Source organism: Rhinoraja longicauda, chromosome 11 (assembly GCF_053455715.1).
Source record: "Rhinoraja longicauda isolate Sanriku21f chromosome 11, sRhiLon1.1, whole genome shotgun sequence".
NCBI classification, from domain to species: domain Eukaryota; kingdom Metazoa; phylum Chordata; class Chondrichthyes; order Rajiformes; family Arhynchobatidae; genus Rhinoraja; species Rhinoraja longicauda.
This window is the reverse complement of record NC_135963.1, coordinates 45709576-45723740: the sequence shown is the minus strand read 5'-3', so window position 1 is coordinate 45723740 and position 14165 is coordinate 45709576. Positions and strand designations below refer to the sequence as shown.

Genomic DNA, 14165 nt, shown 5'->3' with positions numbered 1-14165 from the left:
CGCTGTAGGCCTCGACGCTGTAGGCCTCGACGCTGTAGGCCCCGACGCTGTAGGTTCCGACAATTTAGGTCCTGACACTCTAAGTTTCTGACATTTTAGCTCTGGACTGTCTAGTTGCGGAGGCCCGGGCGCCGCCTAATGGAGGTTGCATAGCAACCCACCTCCCGGCCCGGGCAGTCGCCATTTGTGGAGTGGGAGCACGTGGCCGCTGGCTGGGTGAGGTCACATGGGGCACGGGGCGGTGACGTCACCTTGTCCCGTATTTAGGAGTGAGATAGTTGGCAACCCTAATTGCAACATGCCGAATGTAGTGCAGAATGCGGGATGTAGTGCAGGATGTAGTGCAACATGCAGGATATATCATAACATGCAGGGTGTATCGCAACATGCAGGATGTAGTGCATATAAAATGCAGGATATATTGCAACATGCAGGAAATATCGCAACATGCAGGATGTAGTGCAACATGCAGGATATATTGCAACAAGTCGCACAGCTCTATCACTGGAAAGATCAAGAGCAACAATGTCATGGAGGAATACTCTCATATTACAATCACCTATTCACCACCCAACATTTTTTTTGGAGTCAGTGCAAGCCCCATTGGAAAATTCTTGGCTGTGTCCCTCTGTGCATCCTATAAACTCAGCTAGAAGAAACTGAATCCAGAGGCGAGGACTGCTCTCTTCAGCCTCATCATTTTGCGGAGCCTGCCCCAGCTGGCAGCAGACATTCACCTGAGTGCGTTAGAGGAAGTTCAGAAAATCCCAAACTACATGGAGGACCAAAAATTCTAATTTAAAAAAAAATTGGTTTATGGGATCTGAGTGTTTCTGGCAATCCTGCATTTATTACCAATTTGTAATTACATTTGAGAAATGGCAGTACACTGTTGCTATGCTGTGGGAGTACCTTCACTTGTCCTCTTGCAGAGAGTGTTGCAAGACTCAGACTCGGTGACAATGAAGGAACAGTGATATATTTCCAAGTCAGGCAGGCGTGTAAATTGAAGGGGAGCAAGAGGAAAGAGTGTTTAACTGTCATATGTATCAGGAACAAACGGTGATATTCTTACTTGCTGCAGCTTTACAGGTACCTTAATGCAACCACACAACAATTAAAAATACGATAAACAATAATACAATTTATGATCAATTTACATTAGCTAATCAGACCATAATAGTGCAAGCCGTAGGATGTGGAATGATCTATACAAATTCCATAGTGTAGGAACATAACTGCAGATCCTGGTACAAATCGAAGGTATCACAAAATGCTAGAGTAACTCAGCAGGTCAGTTAGCATCTAAGAGAGAGGGAATGCAGGGTCTCGACCCGAAACATCACCCATTCCCTCTCTCCTAGATGCTGCCTGACCTGCTGAGTTACTCCAGCATTTTGTGATATATACAAATTCCATAGTAGTTTGTTGCTGTGGTAGGATTATGATTGAGATTGTAAAGTGTGGCTCTAAAGCCTGATTGTTGATGGGAAGAAGCTGTTATTGAACCTGGACATAGCAGTTCTTGGACTTGTGTACCTTCTTCCTGATAATAGCAGCAAAATGAGAGCATGGCTAGTGTGCTGTGGATCTTTGATATTGGCTGCCTTCTTAAGGCAGTGTTTCCTGGTGCTTCCCTTCAATGGTGGGGAGGTCAATACCGGTGATGGGCCAGGCAATGTCTACCACTTTCCACAGCCTCCTTCCATCTGAGGCATTTGGGTTACTGAACCATGCTATGATGCAACAAACAGGTATTGTTCTTCACACCTGAAGCCCATTTTTGTGCTTGCAAATTTGTGCTGTGAGAGAGGTCTAGACAAGTAGATGATGTGCCAGTGATAGGGGCAATGCATGTTCAGGTGGCAGATTGGGTACTAATCAAACAGGTTGATGTGCCCTGATTTGTAACAAATTTCTTGAGCATCATTGGAGTCAATGTAACAGGTCTAATGAAAACGCCTGTTTTCTCTCTATCACCTGGGAACTGAGTGTTTTACCAACACAATGATGTTGTGGCCATTACGGAGACTTGGTTGTGAGAAGGACAGGGCTGCAGCTCAATGTTCCAGGGCTTCAATGTTATGGATGTCTAAAAGAGGGAGGTATAAGTGGAGTAGTTGCTCTACTAATCGGGGAGAATGTCAAGTCAGCACTCTCGACCATATTGAAGGGTACATCCACTGAGGCAATATGCCTACTTTACCCACTTAAATCTCGGATAAAGCAACTTTCGAATAAGTATCCTCTGACAAAAGCTTATAAGAAGCAGTATCCGGGAAGGCAGCAATGGTCAACATGAAATATTTAAAAATTATATTTACTTAGAAATTAGGGTTATGGAACGCATGGAGAAAAGCAGGGAGAGTGAATTTTAAAAGTATTTACACAATGGAGCAGACTGAAAGCCCTACACCTTTTCCTATGAATTTTCGCATTCTGCAGGAGGTGGAAAATTATTGAAAGAAAACAGTAAGTTGCACAATCTGATAATAATTTTAATAAAATAGGTTCATAAAATTGTGCTCTGTTAGCAACTTGTATAAAACCAGTATATTGGTCATTTGGGAATAATAAATATTTTATGTCATTTATTTTAGTGATCGCAGGAGGATAAATACTTAACATTTTAGAAATAATAACTGATATAAGTCAAGTCAATTTATTTTGTATAGCACATTTAAAAACAACCCACGTTGACCAAAGTGCTGTACATCTGACCAGGAAAAAAAAGAAACATACAGTGGCAAGACTGAACATTGCAATCTGGATACTGTACCCTTTTTTTTAAGCGAGCAATTATTTTTACAAATTTGGTATGGCATATTGACTATACATATTTGTCTTCAGCACTATTACATTGTGGCAATTCTGAATTGTGAAATTCCATTGTAATAAAGAGCTACATTAATACAATATGTGGAAATCACAGTGAACACGAAGCAGTATAATTATTTTACAGCTTCAGTTCTTGAATGAAACTTAAACACAAGGAAATGCAATTGCTAGTTTACAAAAAAAGACACAAAGTGCTGGAATAACTCAGTGGTCAAGCAGCATCTCTGGAGGACATTGACTGACGATATTTCAGGTTGGGGCCTTTCTTCACACTGCTTGTAGTAGGGGGGAGAAAGTTGTAACATGGCCGGAATGAGGAGAGGTATGAGTAGAGCTGGTGCCTGGGCTCAGTACGGTAGAGGTCAGCCTGACTGGTTTACCATGGCACATCCCTTGTTGGCTTGAATCCTTGTCTGCCTCCAGACCGGGTGCTCCATTGACTCTCCCCGAACCAGACATGCTCCCGATTGCCCGAAGATGGATGCTTCACCGCCGGATCGCGCCACGTGCCTGATCAGCACTTGTATAAGACCCATGACGCCATCGCCATTGGAAGACACAGCACCAACACACACAGCCTCCCCACTACTCAAAGGCCAGGCCTACCGACTCCGCTGCTGACTCTCACATCTTCCCTGGCCACTCCCAGGCTGGGGCCACTGACTTTGCGTGTATTTACCAGCTCCCAAGCCATTAGTATTCTGTTAGAGGAACTTAAGGTTAACTAACTATGCCATTCCAAATGCAACTTCTCCATTTTGAGTGGTCATGGGAAAAGGATTCCCATGGCAGTGAAGATGTTTGGAGGTTTGGAGACCATTCTTAAATCATTGCCTCTGTCCACCTGCTAATGTCTTGACGTAGGGGAGCTTGGAGTACAGTGTCTACTTCAGGAGTCTGGTGCTGGACATAGGAATGACGTGGCCTGTCCATCAGAGTTGGATCACTGAAATTAGAATGGCTCTGCAGGCTTGTTGGTCTTGGGGAAGATGTTGCCATTGGTTCACAATCATGACAATGGATTTGGAGGATTTTGTGGAGGCATTATAGGTGATATATCTCCCGTACTTTGAGGTTACTGCTGATGACCAGCCATATTTCATTCATGACAGGGATCACTCTTAGTCTTCAAGTACTCATTTCCTCCTCTCAACTTCAACAGCCAGCATGATGCACCATGTAATCACTTATTTGCAGATTCATTCTTGCTCCTTTTGAGTTCATTTTATCCTCACCCATTTACTTCTTAATTCACTAAATGTTATCCCTATCTTTGTGACATTTTCGTTTCGATATCCTCACCTCCTTAAACTTGATTTGCAGACATTTATTTTCCCATGTGTCAGTGATGTTTGTCTCTGCAATTGTGAATCATCTTGCAAAATTTCATGTTATTAACACTTGTCATTCGAGCAGACTTACAGCTGTGCCTGGAATTGTTGTTATCTGAAAGTCTCCTCCAGACGATTACTTTAAAAAAAAAGATTTTTTTTGTGATTTCCCTTTTAACCATCTTTATCCTAGTTTGTACTGAACTATATGTCATTAATCTTCTGAAAGGAATCAGCAAACCAAATTGAGGCTGCTGTTCTTGCTCAAGATATCAGGAGTCGGTGGAACCAATGATCTGAAAATATTGTGAAAAAATTGGATTTTATGTCTGGAACCATTGCATGACAATGCTGAGAACTATATTCTGCACTCTATCTTTCCATTTACTCTGCCTATTGTCCTTGAGTTTGACTTGATTGTAAATATGTACAGTATTATCTGATTTTGATTGGATCGTATGCACAACAAAAATTTTCACTCTACCTTTTTACACATGACCATAATAAACCTGAACCTAAACTGAACCATGACACAAAATTGACGTTGATGCGAAGAACAAAAAACTGTTGGAGGAACTCAGTGGGTAATCTGTGAAAACTTGTCTGTCCAAATTCCTCCAGAGATGTCACCTGACCCAGATGCTGGAATTCTGAGCAAAAAAACAAACTGCTGGAAGATTTGAGTGGGTCAGGCAACATCTCTGGAGGCAAATAGGAAGACAATGTTTTACAGGTGACCCACTAAGTTCCTCCAGCAGTTTGTTTTTTGCTCAAAATTCCTGCAACAGCATCTCAAATGTCTCCCCTGATGTCATGATATATATTAAAGGAATTCTACGTTTTCATTCCATTGTGAAATTGCAAAATGTCAGATGTGTAAAATATGGTGTATTCCGAACACTTGACCTGGGCTATAAGTTAAAGGTCTATCTGAGTATCTCCATAATATATTACATTTCTTGCCACAGTAAGAATATAATTCAGTACTTACATAGCCTATACACAGTAGTGCTTTAGCTTTGGATGGTTTATCAGGTTATTTCAGAATTTTTGTTTTTAAAATAATATTTATATTGCATCTATACAATTTGTCTTCTTGTAGTACTAATTAGTGCTTTGGTTAACATGTTTCAATATTTTGCACTGTGCAGTTCATTTCAGTTTCAAGTGCATGCATCTTGTGTTTTTCTTCTCAGCTCTTCTGAGAGAAACAAAGGAGACAGGCCTCCCTTTGCAGACACACACACTAAGAGAATTTGGAAAGGTAGGTTGACTTCAACTTTCATCAAATAATGCAGGAAGGTTTTTGTCTTGGCTTAGCATCCTTCTGCAAAAATGTAGAATTAGTGCATTTGGAAAACTGAAACCTTTTCACCTCTAAGCCTCTCCCTTAGTTTTTTTAGAGACAATACATCTTTCACTACCTTCATCCTTAGGTTGCATTTTTATAGAACTCCAGATTTGCACCATACCCCACAAATTACCTTTGATGCTCCTTGCAGTCAACAAGTGATGGTCTCTAAACAACAATTAAGTTATTGATTCTTAATATAATGAAACTGAGAATTAAACTAGGTATGCAGGAAAGAACTGCAGATGCTGGTTTAAATCGAAGGTAGAAACAAAATGCTGAAGTAACTCAGCGGGTCAGGCAGCATCTCTGGAGAGAAGGAATGGGTGACGTTTCGGGTCAAGACCCTTCTTCTTAAACGAAATGAAACTTCTTAATTAAACTAGGTAGATGTGTTTCTGGGGATAATTTTGATTTTTGGTAAGTGCAATTTGGATAATTTCAATCTACTCATCTCATCAGTGCTCCTTTATCACACTCAAGGAAGATAATGGACTTCTTTAAAATATAACAAAGGGGTGCCCCTTTCTCCAAATGCTCATTTTAATGGAAGCAAAATGCTGGATACTGCACATCTGAAACAAACAAAAGAAAAAAATCTGAAACACTCAGTAGGCCAGGCAGCATCCATGGAAGTTTAAACAGATTCAACTTTTCAGGATACTGGCTCTTCATCAGTACTGGAAAAGTACGAAAACAAGCATGTTTTAAGTTGGGGGTGGGGTGGAGAGGTGGAAAGAACAAGGAGAATATCTGTCACCAGATGGAGACCAAGATTGTCCAAGTAGTGTAATTATTTTCAGTGCCCTCTAGTTAGTACATAACAGGCAATTAGAATGAGAAAAAGAACTAAAGAACATGTTGACATCATGAGATGCATTACTGAAATTCTGAAACAAAAGAGAATGCTTTAAATACCCAGTAGATCACAGCACTGATGGAGGGGGAGGGAGAGAAAAAAAACAAGTCAGTGCCATAAATGGAGACACAAATGTTTGGAGATGCTGGAATCATGAACAAAAGACAAAGTGCTGGAGAAACTCAGGGGGTCAAGCAGCATTTATGATCAGTCTGAAGAAAAGTTCTGACCTGCAAAGTGTCTGTTCAATTCATTCCACAGATGTTGCCTGACCTGCTGAGTTCCTCCAGCACTTTGTGTTTTTTACTCAGTGCCTCAAATGGACGGCTTTATGGACTGGCCAGTTCTGATACAAGCAGAGAAGACTAGTTACCTGAAATAGTTCTATTTGACATTGAGTCCCAAGGGCCACAATGTCCAAAATGTCTATCATTTTAACAGAGTAGGTGGTCCAAAACAGAGGTCTGAACAGGACCACAATGGAAGTTCAAGACTCGCACTTAGTGTGAGACTTGAACTGTTACTACTTTAAGTGGAAGTCTTGATAAATTGTTATGAGAAGTCTGAACCAGGGAGTTGTAGAAAGAATGGTCCCTTTAGAATACTTTAAAACATTGAGCATGGGGGTGGGGGGGGGGGGGTGGCTGGTGGTGTGAGGGGTGGAAGATGTGCCCGGTGGTGGAACCTTGTTAAAGATGATGGAAATTACCAAAGATGATGCATTGAAAGAAGAGGCTGATGGGGTGGAAAGTGAGGACAAGGGAAACTCCATCCCAATGCTTGTTCTGGGTGGGTGGGAACAGAAGTGCAGGAAGTAGAGGATTGCAGTTGAAAGCCCTTTCAATGGTTAAGACCATTAGAGGCCATGGTTAAGGAAGATATCTAAGGCATTGGTGTGCAAAGTCTCATCATCAGCAAACACAACAGCAAGAAACTAGGAGAATGGAATTAAGTCCTTTCCGGAATGAGGATGAGTGAAGATTTTGTTGAAGAACCTGTGGAGCCTGTGGACTTGTACTGGTTAGTAATGTATATTGGTAGCTAACCTATCCCCTGAGGTGGAGTCATACATGGACCATAGAAATTGGCAGAAAAGGTAATAAAATGAATTGCTAAATGCATTCCTGTTAAATCCCCATTGGCAATATTTTAACTGTCATTAATCCATTAAAAAGCGCAGACAGAGTTTAACAAGAGTGAACTAATATGTTCACTAAAGTTTAGTGCACAGAGGAAATGAAATCACATAGAATGTTACATACAGTTGATGAGCCCTCCTCATACCAGGAACCATTCTTCATTTAAAGCTTTAAAACAAACACATATCCTGCTACCACTGTTAAATCTGGTCACTGCTAGACACAAACTGATGGAAATTCTCAATCTTTGAACAGGTCATTTGGTGGACTCCCAAATTGTACCCATTTCTTAAAAACAGATCTGCAAATCTATTTAATCCATACATTAAGGATAACCAAGTTGTTGTCTCTGGACAACACACCATTGAACCTCGGTGTACATGCCTCGTCAGTGGATTGTGAGGCATTTAATTTATCCATTAAGTGGGAAACCACCTGAAAAAAAATAGTGTATGTATTGGCACAATAACTTTGTTTTGTTTTAACCATATCTGGTCAACACAACTGAGGAAGGATATTTTGACTTGTGAATCTTGTTGGGATTATTTACTTGATTGACACTAAGGTTGGGAGGACTTGGTATGTGAAGACGGAATCTGGGATTTCCCTTCTTGGAACACTGATGATTAAAGATTTAACATATGGCTTTGGTACGGTAAAGTGGAAGAAACATTCTCCTGATTGTAAAGCTGGTAACTGAGGGATACAGATTTGGTGAGGGGAGGAAGCATTGCTTGAAGAGGCCATGAGAGCAGATTCAACAATAATAGCGACAACTATATCTTATCAGTGGAATCAGGGGATATGGGGAGAAGGCAGGCACAGGTTACTGATTGTGGATGATTAGCCATGATCACAATGAATGGTGGGGGGAGGGGGGAGTGGGGTGGAGAAGAGGAGGGGGAGGGGGGAGTGGGGGGGGAGAGGGGAGGGGAGAGGGGAGGGGCAGTGGGGGAGGAGAGGGTGCTGCTTCAATGCGGGGGAAATTTGGGCCCAACGGGTCCACTTGGTCTATGACCTCTAAAACTAATGACTTCCGTTTATGCTGTGTTGTTCTGATTCTTTCATCTCTTCCTAACTCTACAATACATAATGCTTTTCTTTTAATTTCTCACTGCTAGTTCTCACACTGTAACAGATTTGATAGTGTAACAAACAACCTGACTAACTAAAAAACTGGTAGATCTAAAAGGGAATTTTGAGAATGTGGAAATTACTACTGAAAGGACTGGTGCAATTGAATAGCTTAGATACATTTAAGGGAAACCTAGTTATGAATATGAAGGCAAAATAAGCTTTGAGTCAGGTGAATTGTTGGAAGGAGACTTATATGAACATCAAATACTAGTATACGGCTATGGGACCTAGTGGCCTGTCTGCATCATGAAAATACAAGGCAATTCTGTTTAACATGTAAATTTCCAATAGTCCTGTGGTTGAAACATTAATTCTTATTTTTTTATATAGGCTTACAATGAATGCTTCTTTAAAACAATAAAAGGTAATGGAAATTACTTGAGGATTTTGAACATGGTCTGTGCAGAAGATTGTTGCAATTTGGAATAATAGTGAATAATATAAAACAGATGTAATTCAGGTTTCTTTGACCAAAAGTATATACTTGCTGAGAGTTCTATTAATAACTACCATTTTTCAACAAAAAAAAAAATCTCCATTATTAACCTGACACCATCAAAAGGCTCAAAGTAATGGAAGAGCAAATGAAAGCATATGCTATAACTGTTCCTGGCTCTTGGGAGAAAGCAAATGGTAAAAGTTTTTGAAGTTGCTGAGTCAAGGCATAGCCTGAGGTAAAGCAAAGCAAGCAAGCAACTGGATGCTCAGTGATGATAAGTCAAGTCAAGTCAAATTTATTTGTCACATACACATACACGATGTGCAGTGAAATGAAAGTGGCAATGCCTGCGGGTTGTGCACAAAAAGAATTACAGTTACAGCATATAAATAAAGTTAATAAGTTACTATTATTGTCGACAAAAAATTTAGTCTCTGGGGTTATAAAAGTTGACAGTCCTGATGGCCTGTGGGAAGAAGCTCCGTCTCATCCTCTCCGTTTTCACAGCGTGACAGCGGAGGCGTTTGCCTGATCGTAGCATCTGGAACAGTCCGTTACTGGGGTGGCAGGGGTCCCTCATGATCTTGCTTGCTCTGGATCTGCACCTCCTGATGTATAGGTCCTGCAGGGGGACGAGTGTAGTTCCCATGGTGCGTTCTGCCGAACGCACTACTCTCTGCAGGGCTATCCTGTCCTGGGCAGAGCTGTTCCCAAACCAGACTGTAATGTTGCCGGACAGGATGCTCTCTACAGCCCCAGAGTTATCTGTTATCTGTTATCTTTCCAAATACTTGGGCTTTCTCATTTTTTGTCCCAACAACCAACACCAAATATATTTGGAAGAAAGTTACATACCTTGTGTCAGCCATTTCCCACCTCATCCAAGTTACCTTTCTTCATGCATTAATTTAGACTTTAAGTGGAGCTACCATGAAGCATATAAACCCTGAGCTCAGCCCTGATTCCAGCCATTTTTGCACATTCATTTTCTAGAACGAATCACAAATAAGTGACCAAGAGAGAGAGAAACAGAATTTCTTTTCTTTTCTTAATGCTCTTCCCACAGCAGATACACAGAAGCATGAGTAGACAAGCCAAATTAATCTTCCAGGCAGTGCCAATTAACGAGCAATTTAAACCAACAATAAACTTTAGACTTTCTGATAAACACCAAAGTAAATATTATCTAGTTCCAGGAGATTTTCTGTACCATTGCATATTACTCCTATTAGTACTCCAATACTCTTTTATTTAACATAGTGTATGATAGTGTATGATAAATATGATACATTTTCCATTTCCGGTGAGTTTAAAGAGTGGAAAATGTACAAGCATTCCAGACCCGGGCACAAGCCACAAACCTTCCCATGCTCCTGACTGACTCCTGGTGTTCAGGACCCTAATCCTGCCTCAGTCCACATACCCAGCCCACAGTCCAGGACCCCAACTCTGACTGAACATTCCCATTTTCACTCGGAACCCTTGGTTCACAATACAACAGTCCAATGAGTGAACCAGATGCCAAATATTCAGATGCCAGTTCATGGAGTTTACTGTATAACCAAAATAATTGAGAATCTACAACTTGTACTAGAATCTACAACTTTGTACTAGAATTTAAAAGTGAAAGAATATGATATTGAAATGGGTAAATTGTATAATTCAACTTGTTGGTGGTAGAAGTGACATTGAATGCAAGTATAAATATTTATAGAAGAAGTTCATTAATGTCAAGGCGGATATTTTTAAAACTGGAAAGAAGAGATGTGGCAAGGTGGTGGCGTGCTGGTCACATACAAAAACAAATCATATGTAACCAAAAATGTTTGAATTGAAGACAATTAATAAAGTAAAAATAGGCAGCTAACGCTAAGAAACTAAGGCATCCATTCGAACAGTTTCAAAGGATAATAGGGAAAAGAATGTAGACCGTGAAAAATACTGTTTCAGATATATGGGATCTGTCAAAAGTATACCGTACTACTGATTGATGTTAAAGCATTGGCCAGGGGAACTGTAGGGATATGGTGGAAGTATTAATTGAATACTTTACAATGATCAGGGCCTCCATTTGCAACTCGCTTCTGGACTTGTTGACTGGCAGACCTCAGTTAGTTAGAATTGGTCATAACATTTCTTCCAGCCTGACCCTCAGTACTGGTGCCCCTCAAGATTGTGTGCTGAGTCCATGACTTCCTGTATATCCATGACTGTGTGTGCCCCTCAAGGTTGTGTGCTGAGTCCATGGCTTCCTGTATACCCATGACTGTGTGGCCAAGTACAATGCCAATTCTATTCTTAAGCTGGCCGATGATATCACTGTTGGCTGCTGGATCTACAACAACGATGAGATGACGTTCAGGAAAAATGGTGAGAATTTTGTGTCATGATGATAACCTAGCCCTCAAAATGAAAGATAAGCTTGTTCCCCACTACTATCCAACTCCTGAACCAATTAACACTTTCACACCCTATTCCTGGAAATGCTGCCACTCTAACTCTAGCTCATTGTAGTTCTGTTATAACACTTTCATATTCTTTAGCTCAACTTGTTCTTTTGCATGACAATGTTGCAATATTCTGCTGTTTTGCACTTGAATTTATTATTACTATCTGATACTGTTTACTCTGTGAGTTTAATGTAAAGTAGGAATTCTGTTGCAGCCTGGTGTATATGATAATATCTATATCTAATCTATTTCTGTGTGTGACTCCTCAAATTGCCCTGTGCAGAAGCATCGACATAGAAAATAGAGGCAAGAATAGGCTATACAGCCTTTTGAACTCTGACATTTAATATAATCATGGCTAATCGATCTCCAACTCAATCCATATCTTGATGTCTTTTGAGGCTGAAAACGCCTCTTGCCTTCTTTAATGCCAAATCCCACAGATTCATCAATCTCTGAGAGAAGATGTTACTTCTCACTTCAACTTCACCTAAACTTCTTGTCCTGAAATCTGAGACGGTAAGTCCTCATTCTGGTTGGAGAAAACATGCTTCCTCGGTCCATTCCTAGCCCTGTCAGAATTAGTTTTAATTAGATCCCCTCCTGTTTCTCCAAACACTCATGAACACATATATAATCAACTTAATCTCTCCTCATACGACAGTTTCACCATGCCAGTGATCAGACCAGCGAACAAACCTTCACTAATCTCCCAGCATTGGTTGAAGCATCTGATATGAACTGCGCCAAATTAACCTCCCATAAATAAACACGCCCAATGGTTGTAGTTGGAAGTAGCAATTGTAGATGGCTTGATGGTAATCATGTATAGACTTTCCGCTGCCCCAAAAAAGTTTTTCACTGTACCTTGGTACACGTAACAATAAACTAAATTAAAAAAATAAACGTAGGTCTACATGCAAGATAATGTATATATTTAAATGTGATTTTAAAGTATTCTTTGAAATTGTTGTAATTAATAATTACAACATTAATAGTATTAAATAGTATTAAATAGTATTAAAATTAATAATACTATTTTTCCGTTGGTAAGAGCATTTGAATGATGTTGAAATTCACAGATGTTCAATCTCCTTAACATTTAGTAATCCTGGGATGGGGTTTAACTGGTTCTGAGAGCACTTTGTTATGGTTTTGAAAATTCTGCAGTTGTTGCAGAAGTATAGCTCTTCAAGTTCAGATTTGTGCATTTATATTTCAAATCTGGAATTTTCCATATTGGAAATGTTTGCATATAGGGTAAATCCATTTTTTTGATATTTAGAGATTTTAGCTGCTGTACTGAGGAATGAATGGCAATCAGTGGCTTTTGAGAAACATGTTCAGGATTGCCACCAAGTGGACGGATCCTGCAAATTCATGCAGCCTTATTTCAAGTGTTTTTAATAAGGGGTTACATAGAATAACATAGCTTTTGTAAGAGGTTTAATTTTAATTCGGGCCTCAGTTTGCTAAATGAATTAATTATATTGCAATGCCACCTACTGTGTTTACAAGTGACAGGATATAATCTATATGGACTTCCATCTTGAGTATGAGCTGCTAAACTTAATTTTTAATCAAGAGAGTTATTAATGGAAAAACTAACCATGGAAATGTGCAGAAAATATTCATAATCAACATAGTAAAATTAAGACCCCAAGCACAAAATTGAAATCAGAAATTAATAATAATGAAAGCATGTTTTGTTTTTAGTTTTATGTGAATTCCATTTTATGACTTGCAGAAATGTTTCAAACCATTCCTTTGCAGCAGATATTAAAATCTGATATTTGTATTGTAAACAAATCTAACAACCTAAAATGACATGGTTGTAGCATGGAATGTTAGTCGGGTACCAAAAGCACTCGCCACCCTTCTTTGTCCTATTCTTTACCTGCACCTTAATCACGAAAATCAACTAATTATTTTCACGATAGGAGAGCTGCACTGACCCCCAACATTGTATTAAAGGTTTACATCTATGGCAAATAACTCAGCTGTTCTTTCTCACCTGAAAGCTCTTTTATATGATTAAGAGGTACATTGCAAAATTTCAAGTCTGGACATGAAAGAAAACACATACAAATTTACCTCTGCAGCCGGTTTATTTTTTTTTACCAGTTGAGCATAACAGTATGGCAATGACTGCACAGCAGTCCTTCAATATATTACGCCAGTTCGTATAATGGAAATTTGCCCTTAGAGTTCAGAAATCACTGGCAACAGAAAATGAGATGCAGAATAAATTTTTGATCTGATGGAATTTAAGCGAGAAAGAAATCACTACCGTAGCACAAAATGCATTAGAAACAGCAAATTTTGTTAATTTTTGTTATCGCTTTTGGTTTCCAGTAAATAGCAAATCAAGTTGTTTTCTAGGATCGCAATACCTCCATAGCACGGGCATTTATTCTAGTTAGAATTTCAAGTCAGGAGTATTATTCAGAAATTTGAGACAATGGGATTGAAAGAATGTTTAAAAGTTAATTGTACTATCACCAGTCACATTTTCCCACATTGGTAAACCATTCCAATAGCATCGATAACAAGGTTTCGTGTGCTGCTTTAGAGTTGGATATCTCTTGAATCACAGAAGGGAATTTAAGAAGAGTGGCCAA

General features: G+C 39.7%; 1 protein-coding gene across 1 annotated transcript in view; it reads left to right on the top strand.

The window, feature by feature from the left end:
• The window catches only part of pde4dip (phosphodiesterase 4D interacting protein), a 367097-nt gene that overhangs the window by 29485 nt on the left and 323447 nt on the right, over positions 1-14165 (top strand). Inside the window, exon 3 of the mRNA XM_078407559.1 lies at positions 5366-5433. Coding sequence (XP_078263685.1) covers positions 5366-5433 — 68 coding nt within the window. The remainder of the gene's footprint in view (positions 1-5365; positions 5434-14165) is intronic.